Source organism: Sciurus carolinensis, chromosome 6 (assembly GCF_902686445.1).
Source record: "Sciurus carolinensis chromosome 6, mSciCar1.2, whole genome shotgun sequence".
NCBI lineage: Eukaryota > Metazoa > Chordata > Mammalia > Rodentia > Sciuridae > Sciurus > Sciurus carolinensis.
The window spans coordinates 64706823-64729014 of record NC_062218.1 but is presented as its reverse complement, the minus strand read 5'-3'; the positions used below and the strand labels follow the sequence as shown (position 1 = coordinate 64729014).

At 39.0% G+C, this 22192-nt stretch overlaps 1 protein-coding gene and 1 pseudogene across 1 annotated transcript in view; one reads left to right on the top strand and one right to left on the bottom strand.

Moving 5' to 3' along the window:
• Positions 1 to 8984: 8984 nt before the first annotated feature.
• Positions 8985 to 22192, top strand: part of Arsb (arylsulfatase B) — a 196060-nt gene continuing 182852 nt past the window's right edge. The window contains exon 1 of the mRNA XM_047556044.1: positions 8985 to 9454. Within this exon, the coding sequence (XP_047412000.1) occupies positions 9155 to 9454 (300 nt within the window). The 5' untranslated portion in view covers positions 8985 to 9154. The remainder of the gene's footprint in view (positions 9455 to 22192) is intronic.
• On the bottom strand, positions 14755 to 15863 carry LOC124987088 (pantothenate kinase 3-like; annotated as a pseudogene).

The following is a 22192-nucleotide window of genomic DNA, read 5'->3' as shown; positions in this document are numbered from 1 at the left end:
TTCAAATGAGCACACTTAACATGGAGAACCCCTGAAGAGGGGCTGCGTAACAGTTAGCAGGACCGTATAGGGGAAGCTTCCAGCAGAAGCTGGAAATACAGCTTAGAGGAAATACAGCCATGCTGCTGAAAGCCGCTACTCAGAGCAGAGAGGGGAAGAAACATCCTGGCCTGTCCCTTCCTCATACCCTCCATCCCTCACTAGAGCCCCTCACTGTCTGAGTCTAGCTGCAAGCTAAGTAGGTAACGTAGCCTGTGATACCAAATTTGTGGGGTTTGGTCCCTTGTGCTGAAGAGCAGAGCAGAGCTATACATGAAATGGAGTGTATAGAAAGACAATGACTCGCATACAGGATTGATGTCTATTGGACTGTGGTCAATGGGATAGGGTCAAGAGGTGCAAATATGGCCACTAGGATGGAGAGAGGTCATGAGGTGGGCCAACAATGTCTACCGACATGATTACTTTGAAAAGGACTGTGTAGTTCAGCATGAAATGTGCTACCATTTAGGTTCAAATTAGGAAATGTATATGTTAAATTGTGTTTCTATGTGCATAGATTATTTCTGAAAGAGTAACACTGGTATTCTTGGGGAGAGGTTAAAACAAACTTATTTTTCACTATATATCTCTATTGTTTAACGTTAAAGACTATGTACATTTAACTTTTAAAAAGATTATCATTAAAATACCACACATACACACATATTGCATTTTCTTATGTAAGAAGAGCAGATTCTTTTTTTTTTTTGTTATAGAATTGACTTTTCTTTTTTAACACAGTGATCACATTGGTTTGAGATGCTTAAGCATGGTTGGAAAGAACTGGCTTGGAGTTGATGCTTAAGAAATGGGTAGGGCTGGGGAGATAACTCAGTTGGTAGAGTGCTTTCCTGTCAAGCACAAGGCCCTGGGTTCGATCCCCAGCATCGCAAAAAAAAAAAAAACCAAAAAAACATAATATAAAAATGTCAGTACAGAAAAAACAATGCAATATGATTTTATATAATAAATATTGTGCCAACACTAAGATTTGGTCTGTGTGAATTGTAAGGAAAAGAAAGAAGAAATGAGAGAAAATGCCATGCCAACATCCTGTTTTTGATGCGCTGGTGGTTATATGGTGATTACTTTCTGAGAATAAAGTGATTTCTGTGCACTTTTATGCATTTATCTTATGCACAAAAACACTGTGCCAATCTTTCTATAACAATGGATCTATGTTCACTCTCTTCTGTCACCCAGCAGGTTTTGAGAAGGTAGGAAGTGATAATGAATGATAGGATGAAAGAGTAAAAGGAGTTGCATTTTGAGTTGGCCATAGACTTATACATTCCATAAAAATAGAATTTTAGAGTAAGAAGAAATCTTTCTTTTTTTTCTCTCTTCCAACATTTTACCTTCTAACACACACACACACACACACACACACACACACACACACTAACACTAACACATAGAACAAAAACAATAAACTAAAGATGTTGCTTAAAAAGAATTCCTTTTCTACATGCTTGGAATCTCTATTGTTCTCAATGCACTGATAATAGCTAGCAAATATAATATTGCATGTAAATATAAACACCTGAAAGAAGGGGCAGAGGACCCTCTTCTGAAGTCTGGTTTACCACCTATAGACCTTTAAAAGGACCCTTCCCTTTACTTAGGTATGACAGAAACAAATCCAACCCACATCAGTTTCTAAAACTAAATGCATCATGAACATGAAAATAGTTCCATGTACAAATTTTGGGTCTTCTTGATGATGTTCAAGTGTATCTTCTTCTGGACTGGTCAGGGTAATAACAGGACAATCAGTAACATCGGCCACAATTTACTACATGCAGTTAGTGAACTTCAGGTTTTCTTTCTGAAGAAAGACCTCTTACCATTCTTATCTCACCAGCTGGGTAGCTTTTCTTCCTATATGCCAACGGTTAAACGTTTAGAAATGAAGTACTTAAAATTGCTTAGTTTTGTATGCGATATTTATCATAGTCAAAGTCACTGAAATAAAAACGGTTTGGAAGAAGCGATGAAACACAGGGACCCTGACTTTTAAGCATAGTTTACAGTCCTTTAGCATATGCCAAGAACAAGGGCACAGAACAACAGTCAAGAGGCTGGGCATAAATAACTATGTAATTTCTTAGCACAGGACTGTCAGACTTTACAAATGTGTCCACTGAGAAAGACTGATTCTTGGCACTCTGCTGTCATAATGCACTTTATTTTTTTTAAAAATGTAAATAGTAGCAGTAGTAGTAGTGGTAGAAAAGGAGGAGAAGAAGGAGGAAGAGGGGGAAGAACAAAAGGAGGAGATGATGATGATATACATAATACATGCACAGAGATCAAATAAATGAGAAAGTATAAAAATGTATATGGTGAAAAGTTAGTTTCTTTCCCACTCCTTTCCCTAGTCAACTGGTCTCTCCAGGGGCAACCAATGTTCTAATGTCTTCTGTATCCTTCTTGAAATACTTTTATATTAGACAAATACCTTTACCTTTCTCGTTCTGTCTCCACACGCAGACACAAACACTTTTTTCCAAAGCAAATGAAAGCAAATCAACCATAATGTTCTTTGCTTAATTTTAAAAGAATTGACATTGGCTGGGCGCAGTGGCACACGCCTATAATCCCAGCATCTTGGGAGGCTGAGGCAGAAGGATCACCAGTTCAAAGCCAGCAATTTAGCAAGCCCCTATGCAACTCAGTGAGACCCTGTCTGTAAATAAAATACAAAAAAGGGCTGGGGATTGTGGCTCAGTGGTTGAGTGCCCCTGGGTTCATTCCTCAGTACCAAAAAAAAAAGACATTGTATTGTATTAGAGATTGTTTCATGTTATCCTTTCAAATGATTGCTTAGTATTCTGTAAATAATTTAAATAATTTAATCAGGCCCCATTATTGGCTTTTTTTTATTATTAATAAGGTTAAAATGAATACCTCACTGTATACATTTCTCACACTGGTATACCTATGGAACAGATTCCTGGAACTGGAACTGTTAGATCAAAGTATATGTGCATTTTGAAACTATTGACCTCGGCAGTTGTACCAACTTTTACTTCTGTGACTCACCTATAAGAGGACTGTTTCTTTACATCTTCCCAAAGCAATGAATATAAGGGTATATTATTAAAGTTTCTATGTGAATTTCTCTTTTTGAATAATGTTGAGCATGCACGTATGTAGTGGCCACTTACATTTCCTGTGTTTCTATACTTTGTCCATTTTAAAATTGGATTGTTGATCTTTTTCTTTCTGACTTTTAAGAATTATAGGGAATTTTAACCACAGGTTTAATAGGTTTTAAGTGAGTCAGAGTGCAAACAAGCTGATAAAGTATAACATAATTTCTATGTAAGACATATTCCAAGTTCCAAGCACCCTACCTACCAGTAATTAACTTTTGTATCCACTTGTGATTTGGGTGCTGCTTTTGTTTCATTTCCAATTTTTGCATCTAACTGATTGAAATGTCTTTTCTAAATATGATTATTTACTGGGAAACCCTTAAACATCAATGATTGAACTAACAAAATTCAATGATTGGTAGGATACAAATTACCATGCAGAATTACAAACCATCAGTAGTTGTAAGGTTCACAAATAATAATCAGTTAAAGGATATAATGGTTGAAACAGTTCCATTTCAATAGCAACAGAGAAGATAAAATACTTAGAAATAAATTTAATACAAAAATATAAGGGTAATATGAGGACAATTTCAAAACATTCCTAAAAGATGCAAGAGTGGAAGTTGATAAATGGAAAGGCATCCCTTGTTTATTGATGACAAATGAATAGCACAAAGATTTTGGTTCTCCACCAGTTAACTCTTAAATTTAATTCAATTTCAATAAAAATGTCACAAAATTTTTAATGGAAGTAGGGCCATTGATATGAAAATGTATATGCAAAATTAGCATGCAGGAATTGCCAGGAAAGCATGAGCTATGAGAAGTCACTTAGGAACCTACCATACATTAAAACATATTGAAGTTTGTACAACTGAGATAATCTAACTCTGTGGGTAAATAGGCCAGTGGAATAAAACAGAAAGCCCAGAAATAGATCCAAGTATATATGGAAATTAAATATAATACCTCATTTCACTGGGGCAAAAATGGACTTCTCTATTAATGGCGTTGGGACAATTGAGTAGCCATTTGGAAAAAAAAAAACTAGATACATATTTCACATTACACACAAAAATAAATGAGGATCTAAATGTAAAAGCTGGAACCATAAAAATAGAAGAAAACACGGGTAGATTTTATTTTAGCTTTGGTATATGGAGAGTCTATGACTCAAAATTCAGATATAATAAAATAAATTTATTAATAAATTTGAATAACATTTTTTTTTTTTTTCCAGTACTGGGATTGAAACCCAGAGACCCTTTACCACTGGGCCTCATCCCCACCTTTTAAAATTTTGAGACAGGATCTTGCTAATTTTTCCAGCCTGGTCTCAAACTTGTGATCCTCCTGCTTCAGACTCCCAAGTTGCTTAGATTGCAGGCATGCACCACTACACCCAGCTCTACTAACATTTTTAAGAATAACATTTTTTGTGTGTGTTAGAAACCCTATAAAAATATGACAATTGACATAGTGGGAGAAAATATTTCCAATACATGCCACAATTAAAGGGGTAATCACTGTAAGATATAAATAACTTTTAGGATGAAGGGCAAAAAACCTAACCCAATAGAAAATGACACAGATAATCCACAAAAATGGTATGAAAATGGCCCTTTAAATGGCTTAGCTTTACTCATCATAAGAGAAATACAGAAATAAAAAACTATACTGAGATATCATTTCTTTTATCACATTGCAAAAATTAAAAAGTATTGAAGGGACTCAATTGAACCAACCTGACTCCATCTTAGGGAAGAGCCTCCATCTCAGTCGGGTCCCCAACCCCCCAAAGAACAAAACAGCTCACTCCCAGACCAAACACAGTGCAAGAGGAAAGTCCCTATGAGCTCAGAAGTTCCTGTTCTGAGATCATGCTTACCCCATGACCTATCCCCAACAAGTTCAGGTACACCCCACATACCCTTACCCAATTCCGAAACGCTAAGGCATTAAACCTGCCCCTGCCTACGGTCCCCAACTCCCTGCTTGTGGTTTTTTCCTATAAAAAAGGAACCCTTGTAATGGTCGGGGCCGCTCCTCCTCTGCCTGCTGCATTGGTGTGTTGGATGACCGTCAGGACTCGAGTCTGCTAGTAAATGGTCCTTTTGCGCTTGCATCGGATTCTGGCTACCTGGTGGTCTTTGGGGCACTCATTGACTTGGGCATTTCAGTACAACTATGTCCCATGTAAGGATGTCCAATGACAGACCTTATATACAATGGTGATCCTATAAGATTATATGGCCTAGTGATATGGTAGCCATCTAGGTTTGTGTAAGTACACTTTAGGAAATTTTCAAAACAACAAAAATACCTAATAGTGCATTTCTAAGATCATATCCCTGTCATTTAACTGATGTATGACTGTATGTTACTTTTTTTAAAAGACTTAATTTTTTAGAGCAGTTTGATTCACAGTAAAATTGAGAGGAAGATAAAGAGATTTCCCATATCATGTCCTTGGGCTTCCCAGCTTCCAGAACTGTGAGCAAAATGAAACTCTGTTGTTTTATAAACTACCGAGTCTGTGGTATTCTCAGAGCTACAGGAAATGAACTAAGATAATCACCTGAAGTCCATAGTTTACTTAAGGGTCACTCTTGATGTGCATTCTGTGGGTTTGGAGAAATGTACATAATGACATATATTCACCATTTAGTATCATAAAAATAGTTTAACAGTCCTAAAAATTCTCTGTGCTCCACCTATTAACCTCTCTCCCACAGCTTCTGCTCTTTTTCACTATGTTCATAGTTTGTCTTTTCCAAAATGTCACATATTTGAATCAACAGTATGTGGCCTTTTCAGATTGGCTTTTTTCACTCAGTGATATGTCTTTAAGATTTCTCCAGGTCTTTTCATGGCTTTATCAAGTTCATTTCTTAATAATATTCTTTCTTAATAATATTCTATCAGCTGGATGCAAAGTTTATTTATCCATTCATGTATTGAAGGAGAATCTTGGTTACTTCCAAGTTTTGGTAATTATAAATAAAGCTGCTATAAACATCTGTGTGCAGATTTTTGTGTGGACATAAGTTTTTAACTCCTTTGGGTAGATATACCAAGGTGTGGAGTTGCTGGATCATTGGGTAAGAGTATGATTTGTTTTCTGCAAATCTGTCTTCAGTATAGTACTTTTTAATAGTCAGTGGTAATGAATATTGTTACAACTCACACTACATATATGGAAAGGAGGAGAAAACAATCAGTTATTCACTATGAACTCATGGTTTTATACACACCACAATATGTGGGTGTGTATATATGAATATTTATGTTATGTGTATATGTATGTATATCTAGTTTCTAAGGTTATTTGGTGAAAGATTCTAGAAGTTCAGTAGCAATGAGCACACCTAAAGCACATATTTTGGTTTCTAAATGCCATCTTCCATTAAAAAGAATCAGAATTCCTTGGAGAAATGGGTTGGAGAAGGAAAAAATACATAAGGAGTTGAAAATCTCATTGTACCAAAAGGCAAGAAAATCCTCAAAGATCGAAGAGGACATGCCAAAAGGAAATAAGTCAAATTAAAGGGACTCCCCTGGCCAAAACAGAGAGAATTCAAAGCATTGAATTAATTATAGTGAAGGATTAGCATATATTGATTAAAACAAGAACCCATGAATTCATGTTGAAATAAATCAATAGGAAGATAAACTTTTCTCATAGTAGAAAGGCAATTAATAAAGAAGTGACAGAATTAGAAAAAAAAATCACTTAGTAGCCATCCTAATTATAATTGAGGCAATGACACTAAAACTAATAAGCAAAAATTAGTGTATTTTCAAAGTTTCTCTCTAGATAAAATAACTTATTAATAAGTAGAAACCAGTAATTTTATAGTGGAGAAATGACTACCTTGACAAAGTTATTCCATTGAGAGAGCAAATCAACATCATAAGCCTCTTCATTGGAGGCGCTGAGTAGCATACCTCCTCACTTTTGTGATATTCCTGCACAAACCATAACCTAAGTCTGATAAAAGGAAACATCCAACTAACTCCAAAGAGAGTTTATAAAATAACTATTTTGCGCTACACATTATAAGTGTTTGACACAAGGATGAAAAATAGAATTAACCCCTCCATTTGCATATTTCCAGAGCACTACTAGTATAGGTTTTTATCTGAAAATGCAGGACATGAGAAGGTTGTTAGTTTCAGCAGCAGTTGGTCAAAGGAAGAATTGTTCCTGAAGATTCGCAGCCAATGTTTGGGCAATTTGACTTTTATTACATGTATGATTACACGAATGGTATGAATCTACATGGTGCACAACCGTAGAAATGAAAAGATGTACCCCATTTGTGTACAATGAATCAAAATGCGGTCTGTAAAAATAAATAATAAATAAAACAAAATTTAATACAATGCCACAGTGAAAAAAATTTAATACAATGCCACAGTGGGGGCGGGGGAGGAAGAAGAGAAAGAAGAGTAGATTGGGCAAAAGGACCTTCACAATCACAATGGAAATTCTCAGTCCTTCAAGTTCTAAAGGATCTTTAAATAAAAAGTTCAGAAAAAGTCAAATAGCTCTTCAAAATTATTCTCTTTTGAATTTAGTTAATGCTAAAACTATTTTTCCTGTTAAATTTCATAGATTCCACTAGCGATGAAAAGTAGATATAGGTAGATATAAACAACACTAATCTACTTCAAGGAAAAAATATAAGTATGGAAGAAGGAAATATTTCATGCATTAAGACAATTTCCCCCCAAAAAGGTAAAATCATGACCCTCACACAAATACAGTAATGAATACGTGGTAAAATTTTATTTAACTGATTAATGAGGAAACTGACAAGATGCTATGCAAAGGATAAATCAAGGAACAGATCAATTACAATAAATGTGCCAGTGGAGGCAAAACATTTTTCCGTAATGGTGATGTTGAAGGGGGAGGGTTGTCACTCCACTTCATAGAGTTCATTTCCATGGAAAAACAAGAAATATTTTTCATGGCTATCTTTCATCTACAACTTAAAAGTTGTAATATAACTCCACAGACTCAGCGTCAACCAGAAAGAACATGTTTTCTAGGCAATGAAAAAAAATTTCCACCGGCACCTAACAACTATAATTTATTTCCAGACGTGGGGTAAGCGGAAAGTCTCAGATGATACTGGGAATATACTGGTCATGAGGTTAACTTCCCAATTCAATAAACACATGTTAAAGGAAATCTTCCTTTCAGGTGCAGGCATTTCAGGCAAATTAGATATTGTACTTTTTGGGTTCACTGCGTGGTAGAGAAGCCAATTCCCAAAAGCTAATTAGTTATTCAATGACCATTCAATATGCCAAAACAACTCTAAGGCAACCTGGAAGTAAACTGCCCCTTCAAAAAGACATTATGCAACCAGATTGAACATTTGGCTCACTGTTTGCTGGTGGGGAGGAAGTGGCTTCGCAGATGTACACTATTCTTACATGATTCTAAACACAATCTAGACCACTGCCTTCTCACTGTCCTCCCACCTGCCCCTGGGTGGCCTCTTGAGTAGCAACGACTTGTTAAAAGAGCATACCTCAGGATCTAGAGCCAGAGGCTCAACCATTTACAAGCTTGTTTCTTCTGAAAAAATGGGCACTGCTTACAATACCTAGCTGCCAGGGTTACTGCAAGATTTAGAGAAAAGGGATGTGAAAATGCTTTGTAAACTGTAAGAGTTATTAAAAAGAAAACATCTTCTCTTTGAATGCCACAGTGCCAATCATCGGTATGAAAGATATTGGGCCTTGGTGCCTTTCAAGCACCCACGGAGTTTCCACCGAGCTGGGCGGTGGGAGCCCACACTGGCTCCTCCCCACCACAACCACCGAGGGCCCGGCTCAGAAGCGGCAGGGGCGCGAGGATCCGCCTTCCCAGCCCGCGGTGCTGAAGGGTAAAGTCCCGCGCCGGGGCGGGGCAGGCCCCGGCCGCCCAGTTCCTGATAAGCGGTGCCGGGGACTGGCGGCGCCAAGGGCAAGGAGACCGCGGGCAGTGCAGGATGGGCCCGCGCAGAGCGGCGAGCCTGCTCCAAGGCCCCGGCCTGTCGCCGCCGCCGCCGCTGCTGCTGCTCTTGCTGCTGCTACCACAGCCTGGCCGGGGTGCCGAGGCCGGCCGGCCGCCCCACCTGGTCTTCGTGCTGGCGGACGACCTGGGCTGGAACGACGTAGGCTTCCACGGCTCGCGCATCCGCACGCCGAACCTGGACGCGCTGGTGGCCGGCGGGGTGCTCCTGGACAACTACTACACGCAGCCGCTGTGCACGCCATCGCGGAGCCAGCTGCTCACCGGCCGCTACCAGGTACGCTGCGTCCCCGACAGCTCGCTCGGCCCCGCGCCCAGCGCCGCCCCGCCTCCAGCTGCGGCCCTGCCGTTCCCGGTCGGACCTGGCCTGCGATACGCGGGCGTGGACCAACTGGGATCAGCTGTCAAACCTGGGTCCACGCCAGGCGGCTACTTGCCTAGGCTGAGGCGTCCTCGTTCCTCCCAGGCCTGCAGGCTGCGCAGCTCTGCGCATGCTCAGCTTAGGGCGCGCAGCACCACGGAGCCCCCAGCAGCTGCCCGGTTCCAGAGTGGTCTTTCGTTTTCTAAAGATCTGGGTGAAGAGGTTTCTGGGAAGGGTAGGTTTAGAGCCTGGCAGTCGGCATGCACAAGAATCAGAAAGGCCTCTCCCAAGCAATCTCATAGAGGAAGAATAGAAAGGGTGAGGGAGAGGGAAAGGGTTGGGTCCCTGGAGTAGAGTCAAAATCAAAACGCTCGCTCTTGGGGCGACCCTGGTACCTACAGGAACCCCGTGGTCGTAGGTTAGGAGTGTTTGACCAAAGATTGAAGCAATTTTTCCAAGTTCTCAAAACCCATAGTATGAAAACCCCAGATTGCGTTTTTTCTTGGGCGGCTGACATTGCTTCCAGGTTTAACTTTGTGTTGAACGCCTTAGAGCATCTTCACTCTTTTAATGCTTTTCTTTAGAAACATCTCTGTAATTAATAGAGAAAATATATTTGTACAGAGTGTGCTTATGTTAGATGACTAAGAAGAGCAAGAACAGTTGCAGAGTGTTTTAATGTCTTTAATGGTAATTATTGAAACAGCCAGTGAGGTTGTTGTCTTTACCCCCTTTACAGGTGAAGAAATAGCTTGCATAAACCGGATGAAATATTTAGAATCATATAGCTAGAAAGTGGTAAGGCTGTTTTGTGCTTTTCCTAAGTCCACTAGTTATTTCACGCCTATAAAACGAACTTTCCCCCTCAATCTGAGTAAGATTGACATAGTTCAAAGATGCAGATGTGATTATGACAGACTGAATACAATAATTTATTCTGGGTACTGTTGGATACAACACACACGTCTCCCTTCCTATATATATATTTTAGATGACATATAAATTTTATTTTATTCAACAAACATTTTAAGCTTACTATGCTAGTCACAGGAGATATCCTTGAACCCTGATGTCTCAAGTATGTAAGTATGTGTTCACATAAGCTTTCAGACCAAACCTAGCCTCATGGTGTCCTAAGACCAAGAGAAGAGAGGATTCATTTATAATAGAGATTTGAACAGTGATCTGAAGACTTCTAAAGAGGAAAGCATTTTACTAAGAAACAGCTGTAGCCAAGGTTTTGCAGTGGAGATAAAGTGTGGTTTCCTTCATGGTCAGCAGTGATACTTCCCACAGTTCAAATGGGGCTGCAAAGTGTAATCAGGAATCCCTATTGTAATGCAAACCTCACCCTAGACACTTTGTAGAACTAGAGGGATATGCAAATAAAGAAAAGGGAGAAAAGGAAGTTGAGATCTGTCTCAAGGGTTCTGCATTTGCTCCGACCTAAGAGAACTGAACTCACATTGCGAAAGAAAGGAAGGTCATTCGTTTCTCCAACGGCTTTCCTTCCAACAGACTTGGAACAGGAAAACAAATACCACACTTCAAAAACTCATTCATAGAATCGACTGCTTTAGTCCCTTAACATCTTCTCCCACCAGACACCAACATTTCAGTCTTGGGGAAAATACTTGAATATTTGGAGAACCCTGTGATTAAGAAGCAGAGGAAGGGTGAAGCTGGCTACTCCAAAATCCTTTATTGATCTCTCCATGTAGCTGACTCTAGGCAGGCCAGCCTCCCCAAATGTTTCTCTTGACTTTTCTTTTACTGGTTTTATTCTTTCAGAGTTCATGAGACCCAGTTAGATGTTGGGTTAGTAACTATCTTCTTCTAAAGGAGTAAACACTTCTGGGAGGGCTAAGGAGTCTCCTTGCCCTCAGATACTATATGCTGGCACTGTCCTGGTCCCTTTACAAGTATTAACTAATTCTCACAAAGATAAGGCTTCTCTTAGCCTCCCTGTTTTATAAAAAGGAAACTGAGGTTGGAAGAGGCCAAGAAACTTGTCACAGGGCTAGTAAATGGTGGACAGAATGTGACCCAGACAATGTGGTCCAGAGTTGGTGCCTATAACCACGATACCATTCCATATTGCCTATACAAAATTATCAAAAATATCATTTCAAGAGCTACTTTATATTTACTAAATAATCTCCTTATTTTTGGACATTTAGGTCATTCCTAAATATCTCAAGTTAAAAAATTAACTTGTCATTTTTTAAGTTAGAAATTACCTATCTTACGTGTACCATGGAAATAGATTTTATTTCTGAAAAAGTCATTTGTCGTACATAATTTTCTATAATAAAATGAGGAAGTTTGTTGGCTTTTTCAAAATTAGGTACTTGAAAGAACTACTTAGGAGTCATATCTGTGAACTTGGCAACCATACTTTAAGTTATGGAAAACCCCTTCCCATAATTGTCTCTTAGGATTAGAAAAGTGATAAACAAGTTTTGACTGACTGGTTTGTGTACTGTCTTGAAAGCCTGAGTTTTAGTTTTTTGGCTTCAAAAGTATTAGAGGGGTAGATTCGGAATTATGAGGTGTAGGTTTCTATTTTGACTGTGTCAAATTCTGATCTCAATGACACCATTTCCACAGAAGTAAATAAAGGAGTTGAGCTCTTCTATAATATAGGATGTGTAATAATACATAATATTGCACATAGTATATTAATAATATATAATATCTAACACTCTCTGTAGCTCTAAATTTCTTTGACTCCAAAGCTTTTGTGTCCTTAGGACAAATTTGTAACTTGGCAAACACACATTATACTACCCACTATCGCCATCTGTTGGTGGAGAGATTCATCTTGGCTAACACTTGTGTGCTTTACAAATTGTATAACTGCTTATTCTTCCATGATCAATTCACTTAACCAGAAGTGTGAATTAAGCTTTTTAAAAGTTATTAAGATCTTTAGTTGTTAATAATCCTCACAAATGATTCTTTTCTAAACCTCTGTGTTTTGGTGAAAAATACAGACAGCATAAATGAGGTGGGTGGGTGACATGGGAAAACTGAATAGCAGATGAGGTAAGTAGTTCTTGGAAAACCCCGGAACCAGAATTAAGGTTTCTCTATACTCAGGCTCATGTTCTTCCGATAGATTTATTCACACAGTATTTTAAAAATCTTTAAAAATCTATATTTTATTTGTTTTTTAAACAGAATACATTCATGTGGTTTAAAAACTCAAAACTCACATTAAAGGCTTATATTGGAATCCGCCCTCCCAACACACACACATTCTGTTCCTTAGACTCCAGTTCCCCTGTTTGTAGGCAAACAATGCTCACTGAATTGCGTATATCCTTCTGAAAGTGCTCTATATGTATAGAAGCAAATACTGATATAGATAGTCCCCTCTTCTCTTTTCATAAGAATGGTAATAAACCCTTTACACCGTTTTGCACATCATTTTGTATTTGCTTAACATTTGAATCATTCCATGTTATTAAATAAAGAGTATCCTCTTGAGTTTTTATGGCTTCATAATATTTTGTTAAGTGGATATATCATGCTTTATTTAATCAGTCATATAATGATGGTCCTTTGATATCCCAAAGAAGGTGAAGTCAACATGCCATTTTACAAATATTTGAACATATGTGTAGGACAAGTTCATAGAAAAGGAATTTTCTGGATTTAAGAGTAGATAGTATTTTTAATTTTGATAAGTATGCAAAATTGAACTTCAAGAGATTGTACCAATGTATGTTTTCACCAGCAATATATTGACCATTTCCTTATACTATTTTTTGAAAATTTTAGTTCATATGCTCTAACATTCATCATTTTAAAATATAATTCAGTTTTTTTTTCCTTTTTTGGGGGTGCTGGGAATCGAACCCACAGCTTTGTGATTGTAAGGCAGAACTTTACCGACTGAGCTATCTCCCCAGCCCCAATTCAGTGGTTTTTTGATATAGTCACAAGGTTGTACAACCAGTGTTTTCATCTCTCCAAAATGAAACTGCAGTTTCCTACTCCCCCCATGCCACCAGGACCTAGAAATCACTAATCTATTTTTTCTCTCTCTAGATTTGCCTATTTTGGACATTTCATTTGAATGGAATCACATAATAGATGCCCTTTTATATATATATTAAAGCTTTAATTGTTCCCTTTTATGGCTCAGTAATACTCCATTGTATGGATATTTTCTTTTTTTTTAATTTTAAACTATGATTGCTTTTATTACCAAATGTAGGAAAACACTGATTCTTTCATAATTCTGTAACACTGCCTCAGACTCCCACAGTTTCAAAACGCCCATTTAAAATAAATGATTCTGTTGTTCATAATAGAATAAAAATCTTTAGCTTTCATGGTTCATATTGAATAAGAAATATGTTAAGTTTGGGCATGATAAATTAGTAGTAAACAGAGCATGGAACTATTGATTCACTCAAATCATATCCCATTCGAATAGTCTAAGGACTTCATCAGACAGAATCAAAAATAAGTAAGTAAACTTTCAATTTAAAAATACAAACATTTCAATGTGTTGATTAAATAAAAAATACAGAAAGTGTGCTGTCACCAAACGTGCATTTTTCAGGATTCATTCCGAAATTCAGGGTAACATATAATAATAGTATTTCAGTTAAATTATGGCATGTGGGGAAAATTATACTTTTGGGCAAAGATCACATAGTATATGCTTTTCTGAGGAGGATGTGTTAGAAAAACTACAATAATTAATATTGTCTTAACATTTCTAAAATCGCCATCATCTCTGACTGCCATTACAATAAATTTTCATACATATATTACTGTCTGCTCACTAGTAATCATAACACATAAAATGGACTCAAAATAAATATTCAAAATCAATTATTTTTCATAAGTGAAACATTTCTGAGACTTTCTAAGATTTATGTCTTAAGCAATACAGTACTACAGTGCTGGCTACATAAAATAAATAGAAAATCTGAGAGGAAGCTCAATAATCAGAGGCTATACTGCATTTACAGATTGAACACTGGCTACATACAGAAGGGAAAACACTTCAACAATACTTCATGTTACAGAGCTTTCTCTTTTAATATGGCATTCATGAGTTTTCCATTCTGACATTCAAAATTAACAGTAATAGTGAAATTCTTTTATCCGTTGGTTTCTAAGGACAAACAATGCAGTTACAATGCCTCTGGTTTTAGTTCCTCCAGGATGACATTAGCAGAGTAACCTCTGATGCTTCAGCTGAAGTTTGGCAGCCCAAGAAGTGCACCAACTGCACCAAAGTATCCTTCATGTTCTAGAAACAATGCTTTCAGTTGACCTTTGGACCAGTAATCCAGTGCATATGCCAGAAGTGTCATTGACAGAGTATTGACACGTAAAAAGTTTCCAACAAAGACAACTCTGCTTATTTTCCCATTAACAGCGCACATTGGTGCCACAGAATCAATATCACTGGGATAGTAACTAAAGCAGCTCTTGCCAGTTCTTCTTTACTAACAGATTCTTGCTTCTCTTTATAAATCATATTTCCAAAACTAGATGCTACAGTCCAACCTGGAAAACCAAATCTTTCATAATCGTCTCCATAAATATCACGGACCAGTTTGTGAGCTTGGGTGCTGTCACCTTTGGATGCCACTTCAAGAGCCTCTTCAAAACTTTCACAGCCAGTCAGTAAACTGCATAAATCCAGAAAGGTACCCCCTCCAAGGCTTGTCCCGGTCACTCGTTTATAGTTATCTTTGGAGTGGACTGCTAAGATACTGACTCATGAACCAATGTTCACCACCAGCAGTGGACAGGGATCATCTAGGTTAAAAGGCATCTTTTGGCATTGCTCAGGTTCTGAGGCATGAGCAAAATAATAGCTGTCTGCTTGTCCCTTGAAGCTGACAGAATCTATATACAGCAAGCCCTTTACAAGGCAGTCACGTTCATCCAGTTTGTGCAGGTGGAGGTTTCCAATTGTGCGAAAATCTTTTTCAAACTTGTAAGCGCCACCTCCTGTAGCACACTGCACTGCTTGTAATGTTGAGAAGCTTTCGTCTCTTCCCATTTGGCTAAAAGTAGGCAGGTCGTGAGTTGGAAATCTGATAAAGTGCAAGTTCCCTCTTTGGCCAAAAAGTGTTAAATCCTTCAGTTCAAGGTGTACATCCGGAATGTCAGTGGACCCAAATGCTACGTTAGAAGGCAAATATTTCCGAATACCTTTTTTCTCAACTTCCTCTTGCTCTTCCTCTGCTGTGATATCAATAGGTTCGAAATACGAGAGCTTTACTAGAGTTCCCCCAATGTCCATGCCAAACCATGGGAAAGAGGGTTTCCTGGCATCCTTGATCTTCATGGCGTAGGCCTGAGGGGAGAGGGGAAGCCCAGGGTCCGGAGCATGGGGAAGCAGGGCGGCGACCCCGGAGCTGGCAGGGCCGCCGGTTCCTTCCCTCAGGTGGGGTGGGGCGGGCTTAGGGCGGGGCGGCGCCTGGGGCGACGCCCGGCCCAGGAGGTGTCCCCCACCCCTTGGAGGGGCCACCGGGATGACCTAGCGCTCTGGGGAAGGCGGCCGGCTTCGCCACTCTGGGGCCCTCCCGCAGCCGCACCGAACAAAAGGCCCCGGTCCCTGTATGGATATTTTCTATATTTTCTACATTCACCATCAACTGATGGACTTTGGGTTGTTTCTATATTTTGGCTGTTGCGAATAATACTGCTGTGAACATCCATGTACAAGTTTTTGTATGAACATGTATTTTTAGTTCTCTTGAATACCTAGGGGTGGAATGTCAGGTTATGTAGCAACTCTAAGGTTTAATTTTTCAAGAAACTGCCAAGCTATTTCCTACAGCAGCAGCACTATTTTACATTTTCACTAGCAATGCATGTGGATTTCAGTTTCCCTATGTCCTTGCCAACCCTTGTTATTATCTGACTTTTTTATTTTAGACTTCTAGTCATCCTAATGAAAATGGAATGGTATCTCGTTGTGGTTTTGATTTGCATTTCCTAATGAGGAATGATGGTGATCATCTTTTCACATCTTACTATTTTTGTATCTTCTTTGAAAAAATGTCTATTCAGATGCTTTGCCTATTTTTTAATTGGATTATTTATCTTTTGTTGAGTTATAAGAGTGATAGGTAGCAGGAAGACATGAATGGTAGAGATATAAAGAAAAAGGGTTAATTCTATAGACATGAACAGGACCACAGGAGGGGAGAGGGAAATTGGGGCAGACCAAGGGTAGGGAATCCTGAGGAAGGTCACATCTCTTTGCAGTTTGAAGCCCAGGTTCTATCTGGGGACAACACACCCACTCAGTCAAACCTGTCCCAATGGGTCCCCTGGGCATGTGCGCCAAGCTGCAGTATATCGGAAGGTAATCTTTGGCAAATGATGAGGCCATTCTAATATTAGCAATATGGTTTTGACTCCCTTGTGGGCTTTCACCAAGAATGCAGGGAACAGTGCTTGAGTCCTTCTGCCCAGAGTTGTTTAACACCACCAATCAATCATGTCTGCCAATCATGTGGCATAGCTACAGGGGAGGAACCAAACTCTGATGAAAGGGAGACAGATTGAACCAATATTTGGAGGTCACCTTCTCTTTTGGAAAGGTCTCCGGTTCTCTGGAGTATACTTTTGTTTTGTTAAATAAACTGTTGGGCTTGTGAGGCAGGACCACCACCCCAGATAAAAACCCTCGGCTAAAGCTTATTTTCTGTTTTTGGCTGACTAGATGGCCCTACTTATACTTGGATGCCCATGCATTCTGTTGTTGCCCCAGGTTTCTTGACTACCCTAACATTGTCAACCCCAAGGAATTGTTTTGAACCCAAGCAATTATTCTGTTTTAAGGAACATGTGCAGACAAACTCAGGTTAACAAACATATTAAGTTATCCCCTTTATGGGAAAAGAAATTAAAATGGTACACCTTCAATTGAGACAGAGAAAGAGAACAATCAAGGGAACCCTCCAATGAAAGTTTAGTTCTCCATGAAAACAGTATAAAAACCCCATCAGAGAGCCCCTAGCAGTACACTCTTTGGGACCCCTCCCGTTCTGTGGAGGTTTCCTTGCTTGCTTCTAATAAATCTGCTAATGAATTCTCACCCTTCATTTTTGCATACTTCAGTCTTGGGGTGTGTGAGACAAGAACCCTCCAGTGCTCACATGACCCTGTGTTCCTCCTGTTTTTTCTCTTTGTTGGTGTTTCCCAACTGAAATCCAAGGTCATTTCTGCTCAGGACAACCTGCTGTCCTGTCTGGGGAGGGTACTGTCACCTTTTTCCTTGCTCACACAATGTACTGCTTCTGTGTCTTCTCTGAAATCTTTCCTTGGAGAATGTAATAACCAGGGAAACCTGTATCTCCTAAACAAGAGTTCTTTCTATATTTTTGGAACTAAAACTTAATCAGATATATGACTTGCAAATATTTTCTCCCATTTTCTGGCTTGCTTTTTACTTCCTTGATAGTGTCTTTGGATACACAACAAAAGTTTTAAATTTTAATGTAGTAAAATTTATCTTTTATTTTTTGTCACATGTCATATCTATGAAACCATTGTGTAACCCAAGATTACAAAAGATTTTCTCTTTGTTTTCTTCTAGGAGTTTTGTAGTTCTAGCTCTTACATTTAGGTTTTTGATACATTGAGCTAATTTTTATATGTAAGGTGAGGTATGTGGATACATGTGGATATCTGGTTGTTTTAGTACCATTTATTGAAAAAAAATTCTTTTCCTCATTGAATTTTCTTTGCACACTTGTGAAAAATCAATTGATCATAGATGCCTGGGTTTATTTGTAGACTCACAATTCTTTTTGCATATGTTTATCATTATGGTAGTACCATATTGTTTTGACTACTGTAGTTTTATACTAGGTTTCAGAATCAGAAAGTATGAATCTTCCATTTTTTAATTTATTTTCAAGAGTGTTTTGGCTGTTCAGAGCTCTTTACTTTTCCATATGAATTTTAGGGTCAACTTATCCATTTCTATTAAAAAAGCAAGTAGAATTTTGATAGGGAATGCATTGATCTGTAGATCCATTTGAACATAGTCTAACCCTAGCAATATAAATCTTCCAGTCCTTGAACATGAGATTATTTTTCTTTATTTGGGTCTTCTTTCATTTCTTATAACAGTATTTTCAGCATACAACTGTTGTACTTCATTGGTTAAATGTATTTCTAAGTATTTTATTATTTTTGATGCTGTTGTAAATGGAATTGCTTTCTTAATTTCATTTTAAATTGTTCATTACTATTGCTTAGATTGCAATGATATATGTATATTGATCATTCCACAACTTTGCCAAACTTGCTAGTCTAATAGTGTTGTGTGTGTGTGTGTGTGTGTGTGTGTGTGTATACTCTTTAAGGTTTTCTGTATTTACAGATACAAATACAAAAATACATCTGCAAATACAAATAGTTTTCCTTCTTGCTTTTAAATCTAGATATCTTTTATTTCATTTTCTTGCCTAATTGCCCTGGCTAGAACCTTCAGTGTAATGTTGAATAGAAGTCACAAGAGTAGACAACCTTGTCTTGTGCAAGCTTTCAGTCCATCACCATTAAGCATAATGTATTCTTTCATCAACAAATATGGAGTGACTAGTTATGCCAAGCATTGTGCTATACTCTGGGAATCTCCTGGTACTTAAGTCTAGTGTGGGGGGCGGACTAGGAGGGACAAGGAGGGGAGTGAAAAAAGTACATGTAACCAAACTGGTAAATAAGGTGAATATAAATGGCATGGCAATAAATGAGGGAAAAAAAACAAAGTAAGTAAAATGATGGTGCCTCATGAAGGTATCTCCAAGGAGGTGGTATTGGCAGAGTCCTGAATCAAGAGGAGCAAGTCACACACAGATCCTGGAAAGAGTTTAATAATGAGGGAGGAGCTATAGAAGCAAGGGCTCTGAGGCTGGAGTGAGCTTGTTCTAAGAATAGGGAGAAGGTGGTCCTGGAACTGAGTCATTGAGGGTCCAGAAGTGTGCCAGGAGCTCAGAGAGAGGCTGGGCCTCCCTGAGCCTGATGCTACCTGCTTATGATAAAATGTTAGGCCTTCAGCGTTCCTTGTTCCAATTCTCATAGTAATGTCACCTTAGAGGCTATTATACATTAAAGAATGTGTCTCATCTAACAGTGTTCTAAATAAGTACATTTTAAAGAATGTGACTTTCTTCTTTTTAAAATTCCTTCTAGGAAATTCATTCAAAAGTTTCAAGTATAAAGCTCTTTTTGTGCTTTCTCCCAACCCATCTTCCCAGAGGAAGCACCTGTTTATTAGTTTCTTGATAGCCCTTGGAGGTGTGTTTTGCATGTAGGAATTAAGTTTTATTTGTGTCCCCCTTGTTCAAAATCTCAAGATTAGAAATATTAATTTAAAAATCCTCCAGCTTTTCTAATAGGATTGGTATACTGCTTTTGGTTCAAATAGGAACTAGAAAATACTGATTTTTCATAGTTTAGCAAATGGATTGAATTCAACATAAAACAGTCATTGTATATCTGTATTCCCAGTATGTGTTTCAATGGCAGTTCTAGAATCTGACTTCTTCTGTAGATTGCTGTCTCTGGCCTAGAGAAACACTGTGTTGTGTTGTACAACTAAGTGGACCAGTATGCTGCACACTTAAACATGTTTCCTGAAAGAGGTCACTATCTTAATCAAACTTAATCAAAGCCATGACATCCCTAGGATTGGCAGGCCAGTTGCTTCCTCTTAAAGAAATTAAAAAGGTTAAAGGGTAACAAAGGTGGTAGTCCTTAGTGGAAACAGTTCCTTCTGGGATAAAATTAAAGTAACTCTAGTCCTTGCCTTGTTCTTCCCTTGGGGATTGAGGAGGCCACTCCACCAGAACTCTATAAACCTTGGCAGAGAATAGATGCAATGAAAGATGACTCCAAGGTTTCATATTTAAGGGACCCAAGCCACATTTTTCTTAATCACATTGATAAACAGACTAGACACTTTCATGACTCTTCATTCACCCCTGAAGCAGAACCTTGGACAGGAAATATAGGAAGGAGGCTGTGTAGGATCATCGTGGGTAATTCTTGACTTTTGCTTCAAGGGACTCTCAAAACTAGGGGCAGGCAGGACCCATGCCTCAGACCGAAGAGGGCCTGGTGAGAGGAAGGAATCCTGCCTGAGGGTGGCCTTGTTGATGTTTCTTTTCCTTGTTGCCCTGAGTGGTCTGCCTGCTCCCTTACTGTCTTACCTATGGCGGATTCCTGTTGTTGGCCACCTCTCTAGGATTCTACAGTTAAAAGTGGGGCAATAAGAAGTTAGGAGCTGGAATAAATGGGAGTAGGACTTTGGGGGAGGATACCTGTCACTAGCTGAGAGGGTTCATAGGGCTTTCTGGCAAAGTCGTCCAAATAGGGAGAGAAGAGGAGCATGCAGCCAAGAGGCCCCTGGGGCTGCCAAAGAGAACGAACTCGTTAGTCTTTATTCCTGCTCTCATTTAGAGGGATGTAACGGATGCATTAACTTCATGGTGACCAGCAAGATGGCACCCACCAAAACATGTCAGAGCTCCAGTTCAGGGAGCCCTGGTGGTGACTTGCATGGATGGGTCCTTCTTCAGCTTAGCCAAGAGCCAAGAGTCGTGTTCCCAGAAGGAAAGGGGAATCTGGAAACCTTATTTTGCAAGTACTGAAGCTATTTTAAAGGAATAATTCCATGTTTTATATATTTTACCTCCCAAGAAAGTGGAAATGAGGAAATAAATAAGTTTGGGACTTGGTAAAATGTGAGCATTTAACTTATGGGATTTTTTGTTGTTTTGGTAACTGACTTGTGTGGCTTGTTATTTCAAGAATCACTTTGAGCATGAACTGTCACTCTCTGGTCACTGTCTCTTGTCTTTGTTTTTGGGATCGTATCACCTTACCAAATTCTTTGTCTTCAGCTTTCTTCGTATATTCCTTCCTTTTCATTATAAATTCCTGTTATGTTTATAATTTAAACAGAGGAAATCACTGAAACCATTTCTGCCTTGTTTATTTTTTACAAACAATATCCCTCTGTGGGTTGAACCAGAGACTTGCACTCTTTACTAATCAACACCAAAATAAATAGACCCTTAAAACTGTCAGTGACACGGGCCAGTTTTGCAGCCTGAGTACTGCAGGGCCAGGCCAGATGGCCAAGCCAGGCTCCTGACACACATAATGTGTGTTCTGTAGCTCTTGGCTTCAGCAGCTCGGGCAGCTGACTGCATTTTAGAAGGCTTCAGGGGGAGGGAGCAGATTTTCCACTATCTATTTGTTCTGTGGGGCATCTCCAGGAATAAACCCTAAGGTGCCACAAGTGGTACTTGACCATGGTTAAAACCTGTGGTAGAGTGGTCAAGGCACAGGCTGGAAATTGTGAACTCCTGAATGGCCTTGGCGTGTCTTGGAATTGTGTTCCAGTCGTGAAGCTTCCTTCCAGCCTCTCTAGTGTGGAAGGTAGAAGGACAAGGCTGCTCATTTTCCTGAGTTTTCAACTATAGTGGTAGGGGGTGCACAAATATGTGGTGCAGCAAGGGTGTGAGTTCATCTCACCCAAGTAGGATGGATTGGACAGAACCTTCCTTCTGCTCAGCTGGATGGTGTCTCACCTCTGTTCAGGTGTGGAGAGAAATGGCATTCGTTGCCATGTGTATGTAGCAGCGACCA